The 13,937-nt window shown below is 40.1% G+C and overlaps 1 protein-coding gene across 1 annotated transcript in view; it reads right to left on the minus strand.

The window, feature by feature from the left end:
• Positions 1-13,937, minus strand: part of LOC128605214 (MAM domain-containing glycosylphosphatidylinositol anchor protein 1) — a 192,346-nt gene that overhangs the window by 15,087 nt on the left and 163,322 nt on the right. The window contains exon 16 of the mRNA XM_053620427.1: positions 6,938-7,068. Within this exon, the coding sequence (XP_053476402.1) occupies positions 6,938-7,068 (131 nt within the window). The remainder of the gene's footprint in view (positions 1-6,937; positions 7,069-13,937) is intronic.

Consider the following 13,937-nt stretch of genomic DNA (forward strand, 5'->3'; position numbering starts at 1 on the left):
CACGGTAGTACGCATAACCTTTCAAAGTATACTTCATTCGACATGTACGCGTACGCACGCGGTCGACTCGTGCGCATTACGACAACTTGCACTACCCCTCCTCGCCTACAAGAGTCAGTACAGAGCAGTAAAGCAGGTCTTCTGGTGTGAAGGACGACAACGAAGAACAATCACAACAAGACGAAGAACAACGCCTGGACAATCTCTTGCGCACGTTTCCGTCTCTTCCGTTTGTTCTTCGACTACCTTGAGAATCAGTGGCCCTGGGCCACTGTTGCCACCTTGTGGAACAACTAAATAGTGCAAAAGAATTAAATGCACATGTACGACCTGTCGCTTTGAATAGGATGATGTTATGAATATGTAACTGAGAAGAATATAGGCTGAGGGAGAGGAAATCTCACGCTTCTACTCTATAAGACTGGGAATAGACTTCCCTACTTCCATTGCTAGCAGGTCTGTGGTACTAAGCCTCCTCTCTCTCTCTCTGCTAATTGGCTACCAGGCCATGGGAAAGGATGAGCGACAGGAACATGGGTGCAATGTCAAACACTGAAACTTTATGTCAACTGACGTTAGAAGCCTTTTCTGTCGCCGAACACACCCCCATACATACTATTCTTAACCCTGCTGATCTTTTCAGTAGGTTGCTGTGGATGCTCCTTTAACCTGGTCATCTTGTTAGCTTTTGCAGCCATAAAAATGTTAAATCTATTTTTAAATACACACTATCCATCCATCTATCCATTTTCTTCTGCTTATCCAGGTCCAGGTCGTGAGGGCAGCAGTCTAGGCAGAGATGCCAAGACTTCCCTCTCTCTAGCCAGCTCCTCCAGATCCTCCACGGGGATACCCAGGCGCTCCCAGGCCAGACGAGGGATATAATCTCTCAATCTAGTCCTTGGTCTGCCCCGGGGTCTTCTCCCCATCGGACATGCCCGAGACACCTCCCCAGGGAGGCGTCCTAGCCAGATGCCCGAACCACCTCAACTGGCTCCATCCGATGCAGAGGAGCACCAACGCTATTTCGAGTCCCTTGATGAGACACACTCATGTAAACTTCTACAAACCGGTGTTCACGGTTTGCCTTTTTGGATGTATTTATTCTCTCCTTCTTATCGCGGACATGTACACAGAGCATAGCGTGCATTACTGCTGTGCATCTCATTACAGAAAAAGACCTCATTCATTCTACATACACGCCTTCATAACAGACTCCGAGAACTCAAGGCTAATGCTCGAAACGCCGCGATTCGTACACGCGCTGCCATTTTTAATAGGATCACGCGTGGGCTTCCGTTCTCGTGTGCGCGCAAGACTGGAAGAGAGCCGTTAATTAGCGTATGTGGCTGCTGAAGGTTATGAGAGTGTCGTGGCAATGCCGGGAAGTCTCCTGTGTATGCCGAGCATCATGGAAAGGAAGAACTAGAGTAACAAGAGAAGAGAAGTAAAATAAAGCTGGGACACAAAGAAAGGGGGGAAAAACAGGAAATAGGAAACACTAGTGGGAATGAATAAATGACCAAGCGAGAGAGAGAGAGCGCGAGAAAGAGGTTAATGGACATCACGCATGAGAAGCTCAGAGGGCTTGAGAGCTGAAAAACAGGCAGCTTCACAAAAACATCACGACGAGAGTCTGTATGGCTTGTGTGTCTCTAACCCATCAGCCATATTGATATTTTAGTTTACGCTGAATATTATTTAAAAGAATAGCAATAATAATAATAATAATAATACAATTTGATATTCTTTTCTGCTTGCTTACTTTTTAATATCTGCGCTAAATAGAATTTCACCGTTCGATGTTTAAGACCAAGTGTCCTTGACTGACCAATCGATGGTTGAATATTCAATTTAAGACTAAGAATCATAAGAATAATGAATCGTGTATCTCATACTACTGTAGTATAATATCCACTATAAATGTACGGTAATTATACATAATGGACCGAGCTGATAGTAGAAATAAGGCTTCTAGAAGTAGATATAAAAACACAAAAAAAAACCTAATTGCTCTTAATTAACTGTTTCATATTCAAAACCTGTTTCTATACCACAGAGAGCCCTTGAGAGAGAAAAGCTGTGACATGGAGAGAATCGAATATTTCACTCCCGCATAAACAAGTTCAAGAGTGACCCTCGCTCGAACATCTGTTCACACAGGCCGATCGATTCTGTTCCTTCGTGTCCGTCGGCGTAGCGGAACATTGGTGTCATTCAGACTACACGGATACACGAGGTTCATGTTGACGATCGGCGCTATTACACTGGACATGGCTTACGGGAATTACACTGTGATACAAACAGGATCTACACGCTTTTGCAGCACTAGTTGTGAGAAATATGTACAGTATGATAAGATCATTATCAATATCTGCTTCTAGCTTCGCGTTAAAAAAAGATGACATTCAATACGATTTATACGACTGTTGATGAATTTTCTAAAACAACCGCTATGTATGATTGTACTTTCAGCTGCAAGGTTTTTAACGCAACAGAACAATATGTTGTCATTTCGATAGTAACAGCTACACAGGGTATACTAGTATGGTTGGGAAGTTTATTTAGCATTTTTGGAAAGAAGTCAAGCTGCTGTTTTAAGCTTTAATGATGGTAAATGGTCCGCACTTATACAGCGCTTTTATCCCGAGCGCTTTACACTGGTTCTCGTTCACCCATTCACACACACACACACACACACCAATGGTAGCAGAGCTGCCACGCAAGGCGCTAACTTGCCATCGGGAGCAACTTGGGGTTCAGTGCCAAGGACACTTCGGTATGTGGAGTCACGTGGGCCGGGAATCGATCCGCCAACCCTACGATTAGTGGACAACCCGCTCTACCACCTGAACCACAGCCACCCATAATGATAATGATAATGAATCTTTATTGGTCACATGTACATTACAGCACAGTGAAATTTTTTTCTTCGCATATCCCAGCATGTCAGGAAGTTGGGGTCAGAGCGCAGGGTCAGCCATGATACAGCATCCCTGGAGCAGAGAGGGTTAAGGGCCTTGCTCAAGGGCCCAACAGTGGCAGCTTTGCAGCGCCGGGGCTTGAACTCCCGACCTTCCGATCAGTAACCCAGAGCCTTAACCGCCATCGCCACCACTGTCCAGGTGACACGGGAAAGTGTTAACAGGTTCACTCATTTCGCAACATTAAAAGTAACCATAAACAGACAATACTATAAGAACAACACGTTGATTAATGAACACGAAATTGCAATCGGTCGCATATGAAGAAAAAGAAAAAAAAAAATCAAACATTTCGGGACATGCGGTTACTGGAAAATAATCGACTCTGCTTGGCATCAAACCAACCCCTCGTTGATTGTTTTCCTATAATAGCACAATCCAAGTGTTTTATTATATTTTATTATATATAGCATAAGGTTAACCAAATAATAACTTCTGACTGCCTTATCATGGTGCTGTATGCTATCGTACTGGTACGCCGTCACAAGCACAACCTCTTCTCTTCTGGCGCTGATATGTGGAAAGGAGGAAAACATGACTGGAGTCTGTATTCGTTTACTGTTACACAGCGAGGAACGAGGGGACAGGGAGAACAAACAGATGGGATGGACAGAGGGGGAGAAATGGCTGGATTAAACTGGCTGGCCGGCTGTTCTTATCAGGAGGAGTCTGGCTCAGACTTTTACCATCGATCCTTGGGCACACTGTGGTCTGACTGGGAAGCTTGAAAAGGGACTTTTTATTTTGAGCTTGGATCTCAAAAAAAAAACAAACAAAAAAAACCATTGTTTCTTAGTAGATGGACAAAATAGAAAAAGATGTTCCAGAGGAACTCCTGCTTGTTCTGCTGATTCTTTATTATAGTCATCGTCAGTTATAACCGGATGCTGGACTGGTTTATTGTCTTCGCATGCAGAATACTGTAAATTACGGAGCCCAAAGGTTTATTACAGGTTGTGGAGCCCTCATTAAGTACTCCAAAGTTAATTGCCCTGCACTAACAATTCAATGGCTTAACCACTGGTAGGACTTTATTTATGAGGCTATTTTAAAGAAGCTCCCTCATGATTTATCTGGTTTTTATGGCTGTTATGGCTTAAGGTCTGGGCTGTTTCGTAAGTTTGGATTGAGATGTAAAAAAAACAACAACAACAAAAAAAAAACATACAGTTAACCAAACACGGGTATTATTTTTGTGTGATATTAGGTAGGAGACTGCTGGTCATCAACAATTTTTTTTTACACGTGAAGAAACTAGCATAGCTAATCATCTAGCTGGCAAGCTAACATTCCTAGTCAAAGTTTATTATGCTTTCAATTGTTATTATGGGGGTATTTTCTTTTTAAACTTGAAGTGATTTAGCATTGTAGTTTAGCTTTTTCTTTTGTAGTCGAATCTGCTAGCTAGCCTGCTAGCCTGCTTGTAGTTGTCACTTGCTAGCTAGCCTGCTACTCCCAGAGAACAGTCTAGAAATCAATGCATATCTCAGGTAAGTGCAATCCAGGTTACAATGCAACTGCCATGTCTGCTATCAAAAGTTGCTTCTCAATAATGCCTCAGTGACATTTTGATTAATTGCTTGTCGTTCTTCGTTCATGTTTTATTCTGGGAGAAAAAATAAATAAATAATGAACCGAAACGAACATATCTGATGAATGAAACCAAACCCTCAGAAATTCAGTGCTTATTTCTCATGAGCAATTCATTTCCGAAATGGTTGTGTGTTATCATTATGATAAAGGTTGTCCTATTTATAATAATGTCTTATTTTCCAGTTTACTAGTTCACCATAATAAAGGATGTAAAGTGCATTGTACCTGAACATAACATTCAAAGATCTTACAAAAGAACTATTTCTCTCACATTAGAGATGATTGTTCATCACGTGAACGCAATTTTAGATTTTCTGTGAATACAAAGTTATCGTGGAGGTAGTACGTGGTTACTATAATAATAATAATAATAATAATAATAATAATAATAAACTGAATTTCTGTACATGTGCAACTATTTACATTGCTGCCATCTTGGTAAAGTTTGTCTTGTAAAAAAAAAATATATTTTTTTAAAAAAAAAGTGATTTATAGCTCAATATTCAGCTTGAATAAATCGCTAAAGGGTATGCTGTTATAGGGAAATTAATCAATGATATGGTGTTTGAATATGGCCTACCGTGAAGCAGAGTTACTGTTACCACCTCAAAATATCTGACAAAAGTATTTTATTCTTCGACCACCATCAATTTACCAGTCTTTCATGAATCAAACTTCTGACCAATCAGATTTCGAGAATTCCACAGCGCTGTTATGCAACATAAAATAATTAAAAACATCCATCTAATTATCACACATATGACGCATGCTTTTTCATATCGGTTTCATTGCAGTGTACCACATATTTGATTTTCAGAAGCACCGGCATTAGCGGTCTTTCAGTCTTGCGTGTCAAACTAATGCACAATGTCAAGATAATGACGAGCGAGACGTCGAGTACAGCAAGAAGAATCTACAGGAAATTAAAGTGACTGACGAAAAAAAGACAAGAAAGTTTGGCATAGAAGTTGTTCCTATCTACCCTTCGTTCTCGTGTGTCTCACCAAAACATATGCTGCTGTGAATACGTGATGAGGTCCGCAAGGAGCCGCCATCTCTCTCCCTCATTCTTTTTTTTTTTTTTTTTTTTTTTTTTTTTTTTTTTAAAAACAGACACTCCAGAATTGGCAGACGGAGGGAGTGCAGAAGCAAAGGAAGAAAGAGAAGGGCAGAAGGAGAGGGACAAACTTGGCTACCTCTCAGCTGTCATCTCAACTTTATTGTTAATTCTCTTCATTAAAAGGGAAAACGCTTTTAGCCGAGCGTGATGGATAGGAAAAACAAGTCAGACCCAAAAGCAGGCAGACAAATAGTATTGTGTATATAACACAATGCTAAATAAATAAATAAATAAATAAATAAATGTGTGCGCATGTATGTGTGTGTGTGTATATATATATATATATATATATATATATATATATATATATATATATATATATATATATATATATATATATATATACACACACACACACACACACACACACACATATATATATATATTTATTTAGTATTATATTATATACACAATACTAAATATAGTATTTATAATTTCATTTACAAAGGTGTGAACACAAATCAGACTTCAAAAATTCGATAATTTGGTGTCTTTATGCTCAATTCCAGAAAACAGACTTCAACTTCAACACCAATAATCTGGATTTGGAATTAGGCCTTGTGGATCGAAAAAGACTTGAGACTCCGGCCAAATTCACAGAGTCTAGCCTTCAGGGCGACTAATGTTTTACGCTACCAGAGTTAGGAAGCTATGTATCTAATTAGAAAAGCTATTCGATTAAAATACAATTAAGTTCCCAGTTGTGAGGCCACTACATTTCAAATAAAGAAGCTTGTAGACGTTCTGCCAGGAGATAAAAAAAAAAAAAAAAAAGTGCTGCAATAAGAAAATAATCAATGGCCACCCTAAAGCACATCCTGAAGCAATTTGACCAAAAAAAAAAAAGAAGTCAAATTTAGAGTTGTTATTTAACTCTCTTAATTGTAACAAAGTGCGGACACTGGAGACTCCTTCCAAAATGCCGAATAAACATCTATCCACAGAAACATCAACGATTACACAAGGGTTTAATCTGTTTATAAGGAGCACCCACCATACAAATCCCTGCATAATCTGTTACTATAGAAATGCTAAGATATTAGAACCTGTGCGTTAATATAACCTGTGTAGCTTTAGAGCTAGAGTTATAGAAAATGAATCAACAGCTTCGAAAGTAAACTGTGACAATCCAGCCAAGTTACACAGAACGACTCAGTTTTTTTCCAAATCATTACCTCAGTGATCTCTGCACAAGATGGCAGACTCAACCGAAACTTAGATGTTGAATGTGTGTATGTACCTGGAATGGTCCACTGGGATACACCACAACGTTAGCCTTCCTCCAGTTGGGGCCTTGGTGGCCCGAGAGTGTCCATACTAAAGAATCCACTGTGGCGATGCTCTTCACTCGCAGCAGGACATTCAGAGTTCCTACAATGAAAGAGAACATCAGCCTTCTGTTTGCACACCACTTTCTTTGCCATAGATCTCATTTAAATATTAACGCACTGTTACCCGTCTCAACATCGACTCAATATGTACATGCATCATGCTTACTACTTGTACTTTTCAATATATACACTGATAAACACTGTCTGTTGGGAAAAAATACACTCATTTTAGTAGGGATATACCCGTACATTCATGCCATTATGTAATCAGCCACGGTTTTTCAAAAAATATAATAACCATCAATAATGACAACTTAAATCTGATAGCAATTTTCATAACATGTTCTTTGGGTGCAAAGTTAAAGAAACAGAAAGAAATGGCTCTAATAAAAAACCAAAATATTATTGTATGCATTTGAATAAAATGTGCCACATTTTTTTAATAGTGTGTTTTTTTTAAAAAAATAGTTAAATGGGTCCCATTCCTTTAAACCCCCAAGACAACATAACCGTATTACCCAAAAAACAAGGTATTACATGATGGTGCGTCCATATCTGTACAGAGATGACAACCAATTACCTTCCACTCCATCGTTATTATTGCTTTGTTCTCATATTCATGGGTTTGTGCTTACTTCTAAATTGCACTACTCCATAATACGGGAAGATGGAGTCTTCTTTTAACACCTAATCTGACAGAGAGTGGGTGCGCAGACTATAAACACCGTTTCAGTAAACTTATGTCTTAACATTCACTTAAAAATACAAACAAGCACACACACATACACACATACACACAAAAAAAATGGCACATTAGGATTAGTGGAAATGAGGACAAGTGCCACCTGTACGGCTCATGAATTAAATTATCCTTCCTACTTAGTGCTTAAGGGTAGCCGATATAGATATATATATATATTACAGCTCAAAATAGGGACAAAAGCCCTCAAGGTAAAAGTGAATGGAGTAGCATGAGAGAAGAGGCAGTCCAGTGTTGCATTCATAAAGCATATTTGCATATTTATATACCAAATATAACATCATAATGGAAACCTTGGCCTGCACTTATATGCATCACACAAATATCAGTCTGACAGAAGCGATATAGCTTGGAAGAAAGCACGACGACCTTCATCCTTTTAATGAATGTGCATCGAGGTAGATCAAGTGGGCTTCTCTCTGAAAGCTCCTGCCAGATTTGGTTAATACACTCCCTCCTGATAAAGGTACCGCGACATACACAACCCCAGGCACGTACAGGAGACATGGAGAGTACAGTACAGAGAGTTATACATATGAGAGAGTATGAGGTGTCACATGGGTCATCATTCAAACATTAGCTCTCATACGTGTTTTTACTACTAGTAAGGCGTGCTAAGAATCGACCGCAATTAATGACCAGCTAGCGACAAAGGGTCGTGGAGGAGCCTATCCCAGGGAAGTCGAGGCGCAGGGTTGGGAACACCCTGGGCGAGATACAGGGCGTACACACATTCACACAATTTGGAAATGCAAATCAGCCTACAGTGCGTGTCTTTGGAATAGGGTCCAGCTGGAGTACCTGGAGGAAACCTTTGAAGTATGGGGAGAACGTGCAAACGACGCACACACACAACTCTGGAGGTGAGACTAAGCCCCCCGTGCCCATAGACAACATCAGACTCCACCTTAGAACAAGATCAGGTCCTCTTATGGTTCGACTATTTGAAACCTTGCTTGCTATTGCGAAACTATTGCCCTATACTGCTCTAAGCTACCTTCACTGTTGTGTTAGATACATTCTGGAAAACCATCCAAAAATGACCAAGAAAAAAATCTATTAGTTTTACTGTAGTTACTAAACACTTCATCATCATCATTATTATGTAGTGTCTTTTATACCACGTGTTGACTCCTTTGCTATAACAGAAGCTATGACAGTACAGTAGTTCCAGCTGCAAGGCTTACAGCCCTTGTACTAATACGTTACCGTTTCTATAGCAACTTACATGGGGACGTGTATGGTGGACGGGCCGGAAAAACTGGATTTTAAAATTGTTGATATTTATTCAGAAGGAGGAAAAGTATATTTAGAAAAAGGCGTAAAAAGCTGTAACTTTTCCGATACCCAGAAAGTCTTGAAGACGGAGAGCTCTGCGGTTTCTCGGTAACGTGACGAGCATTCAAACACTAACTCATCACAACGTTCAGACGATCTGGTCTCGATTCAGAATGACAGAAATGCACCAGAACAAAAGCTAATCATAGTTAGTGAAACGTATGCAGGTTTACTTCAAAAGTTATCGGTTTACGATACCGACATAGAGATTTGATCTTATTCCTGAAGCAAGCCATGTCAATATACAGTACATCAAGATCTATAAAGGTTAAGTCAGATTTGTAAGAACTTGTAAGACGCCAGGTGTTAAACCGAGTTAGTTATAATAGATCGACATACTTCTATTTCTTTTCATTTAAACGCCGCTAGCTCAGTCGTTTTAAATACCTCCCTATCATACCTATCAGTGTATGAAAACTAGCCAGGTAATAAACCAGCCTTGCTAAGATCTAATGTCTGTCCATGAATTTGAACACATTATGAACCTAGGTCTAATGCTTTACATTCAGTACACGGCATTGAAAATGAGAAAGTGAGAGACGATTACAGAGGAAACTAAAATAAAACACAAAATCTTGGCTGAATGGACACTTAACCACTTGACAAGGACGTGTATTTCTCCTTTTACTTACTATTCAGAGATACAAACGTATCTGACAAAGAGAACTGAGCGTACCAAGGGCAGACCTATATTAGAACTGCCCGAAACGGAGGACCTGAAAGTACTGTTAGTCGGGCAAAAAACTAGATTAATTTAGTTAGCTTTGCTATTTTTTTGTCATTCTTTGGTTCTCTTATGCATCAATACATAACTATTATAATTACAGGCTGAAACGATGGAAAATGTGGAAAGGTTCAAGGGGTGTATACTTATGCAAGCCACTGTGAATCATACTCAAACGCTAAAAACACGACAGTGGTAAAGAACAGGCAGGTAGAGCTTAAACTTCTCAGGCAACTGCTGAAATGACGATCTAATAAAAAACACATCACGTTATGGACTCTATAACTTACACTTTACATTTTGCTTCTCACTTTTCACCAAACAGAAGGAAGGATTTTGTTAATATCAGAAAAGGGCATTGGGTTTAAAATATCTGAGTCACTCGTTTCAGTGATCTCAGTAGAACAGCTTAGGCTTTTACCCTGAATGGTTGCAGCAAAACAAAGCAGGGCAGCTTATTAGCGAGGCTAAAGGAAAGCCAATTGGAACTAGCTTTCTTTAGAGGCATTCACTCGATGTTCTAATCAGAATAAAAGAGGGACTGAACATTTATCTGACATATGTGATCCGAGTCTTAATAAAAAAAATCTTTTTTTTTTTTTTTAAAAAGTATTTGCCCCCATACTGATTCCTTCTGTTTTTGTGTATCTCTCATACTAAATAGTTTTAGATCACCAAACGAAATATAAAACAACGACAACCTGAGTAAATACACAATACAGTTTGTATTTATTTCTTTTCTTATTCAAGCCAAAAAAAAAAAAAAAAAAAGAGTTATCCAACACCCATGTGAAAAAGTAATTGCCCCCTTAAACTTCAAATCTGGTTGTGCCACCTTTTGCAGCAATAACTGCAACCAAACTCTTCTGATAACCGGAGATCAGTTTTTCACTTACTTCTAGGACTAGGACTTAGTCTTATGGTTTGGATCGTTGTCTTCCTGCATAATCCAGTTGCACTTGAGTTTCAATTTACGGACTGAAGACCAGACATTCTCCTTTAGGATTTTATGGCAGAGAGTAGAATTCATGTTTCCCTCAATTATTGCAAGTTGCCCAGACCCTGAAGCATCAGAGCATCCCCACACCATCACACTTCCACCACCATGCTTGACCGTAGGTATGACGTTTACACCAGATATAACTGGACCCCTGTCTTCCAAACAGTTCCTTTTTCGACTCATCAATCCACAGAACCTTCTCCCAAAAGGTTTGAGGATCATCAAGGTGTGTTTTGGCAAAATTCAGACAAGCCTTAATGTTCTTCTAGCAGTGGTTTTCACCTCGCCATTCTTCCATGGATGCCATTTTTGCCCAGTGTCGGTCTAAATGGTAAATGGCGCACTTATATAGCGCTTTTATCCAAAGCGCTTTACAATGTTCACACACATTCACCCATTCACACACACACCCCCATGGTAGCAGAGCTGCCATGCAAGGCTAACTTGCCATCGGAAGCAACTCGGGGTTCAGTATCTTTACCAAGGACACTTCGGCATGTGGAGTCACGTGGGCCGGGAATCGAACCACCAGCCCTACGATTAGTGGACAACCCGCTCTACCACCTGAGCCACAGCCGCCCTTTCTGATAGTGGAGTCATGAACAGTGACCTTTATTGATGCAAGAGAGGCCTGTAGGTCCTTTGATGGTGTCCCTGACTCTTTTGTGACTTGCTGGATGAGTCATTGCTGTGCTCTAGGAGGAATTCTGGAAGGTTGGCCACTTCTGGGAAGGTTCTTTACCGTGCAGAATTTTTCCATTTGGAGATAACGGCTCTCGCTGTAGTCCTTTGGAGTCCCAGAACCTTTGAAATAGCTCTGTAACCCTTTCCAGACTGATGTATTTTCAATCACCTTCTTCCTCATCATTTCTGGATTTTCTTTCAGCTTTGGCATCGTGTGTTACTGTGTAAGATCTTTTAACCAACTTCACGCTGTTGAAAAAGTTCTATGTAAGTGTTGATTTGATTGAGCAGGGTTTGCGGTAATCAGGACTGGTTGCATCTAGTCCAATTGAACCCCATTATGAATGCAATTTCATAGATTGTATAATCTAGTTGCAACACTGAGTGCAACACTTAGTCCAGCATTGACATTGGTACACTAGAACATTCAGTGCAGTGCTGAAGAGCTACAAAATTCTTATATTTACATCTAAGCTGTAGGTCGGTGATCCATATAAATCCAGTGAGTTGCAAGAGCTCCACACTGGTCTCTCCACCGATTTCTTGCAATCAACATGATGATGATTTCCACGACTTCTACAATGTCCGATTGATGAACTGCAATCCAGCTAAACTATAGGCTTGTCTTGTTATTTAATATCAGAGAATACTACAGTACAGTAGTTTGCTTAGAGCAGGGGTAAGTCCTTGAGAGCTGGAACTCAGCACAGTGTGGTATTTTTCTTGGTCAGCCTTATGAGAATGAACTCACCGGTTAAATATAGAGTAACAATAACAGCTGGGCTTTGTGGCCTTTTCAGATATCTTTCATCATTCTTTGTCCTTCTTATTGTCGTCTGTCTGCCAGCTTTCTTCCTATGATTCTCAAAGGGTGTTACCTAGTGTGAAGCATCAGCAGCCGTGCAGAACTATTTTTCACCATGCTAATTTGGGACATTGTTAATGTTAGCCTTGCATGGCTAGCGCACCACACAGATCTTTGCTTGCTAACAGGGATGTCTGATTCTCTGTGGGAAGCCCAGAGTAATGAGGGCTCAGACAGCCTTGCTTCCCTCTAAAGCTGGAGTCTGTACTCACCGAGCTGCCCACATGCCAATGCTCAAGCTAATCATTAGCAGATTATGTACACAGCACTGGCCATCAGCCAATGGTGGGTTTAAGCAGCGATGATGGTGCTTCTCAGTGTGATTAGTGATGCTAATAGAGATCTGATGTTGGTTAAGATGCTATTTAGAATAAATGGTGGATAGCTCGGGGGGGGTGCGCGCTTTGATTAATAGTATCTGTTATTGGTACAAGGTGGAAAAATCCAAAGATGCACATTCCATAAGAATTTTTTTAAATGCTATACATCCTATATATATATAGTTAAATATACAGTCTGAGAACCACACACACCAACAACAGCTAGACAGAATATGAGGTTTCTCTATAGCAACACCATCATGATGCATACTGGTGGTGTTGGGGGGGGTGTGTGTGTGTGAGAGCAGGATTGGCTTATGCGAGATGAGCACCCTGGGGTGATTCCGATTGTGATTAATGCGCCTCGCCTTTCAATTACAATTTTCATTAAGGACGTGCTGTCTGTTCGCGGTCTCTTAAATAGTAATGGAATTAATAAAACATATGCTGTGAAATCAGCAGTAGCGCAGGCCCCGAGGAGAAAGTGTGACCGTTTTTCAAAAGGCTGAGAGAATCTGAGGGATGTCTCGGCCGAACGTGGCGCAAATGGGAGATAATTATAGCGCGGGATCTCTAAACGAAGACGAAAGGATTGGAATAGAAATCAATGCAGTGATTCCAAGCACAAAACAGTGGGGGGGGGGGGGGTGTGTAAGAAAAGGTACAACGTTGCAGTCACGCCCCTATATTTATGTACGAGTTGTTTTCAAATGTGTTACCGTACGGTCGCGTAGTCACTAAACCGACGTGACTTAGCAGGAGTTCAGCTGTGAGCTAGATTCATCAGCAATATCACGAGCATAATGTTTTCTCAAGATACCGTGTTGAATTACAATGAATATTATAAATGGCGACAGATCAATAAAAGAGTTCACATCTTTATGAACCACCGTCCTCAGGGTTTATTTCCCATTTTTTTTTAGCAAAAAAAGTGACAAATTAGGCAAGCTCACAAACGTCTTGTCGTGTAAACCTTTGTGATCTTTTTTTTTATTAAAATATGTCATCATATTTCAAACTATGAGTGTAGGATGTGTGGTATATAGTACCATGTTGTATTTGTTAGGGTTTTTTTTATTATTTAAAGAAAGTGATAGTCTTATCAAAAGGGATCGTTCAAAATAAATTAAATTTGTAGCTGGCTGTTACCTTAACTAAGTAACTCGACCGGTTGGTACACCTCCATTAACTTATAATCTAATGGGTAAGGTTAAAGGG

Source organism: Ictalurus furcatus, chromosome 3, assembly GCF_023375685.1.
Source record: "Ictalurus furcatus strain D&B chromosome 3, Billie_1.0, whole genome shotgun sequence".
NCBI classification, from domain to species: Eukaryota; Metazoa; Chordata; class Actinopteri; order Siluriformes; family Ictaluridae; genus Ictalurus; species Ictalurus furcatus.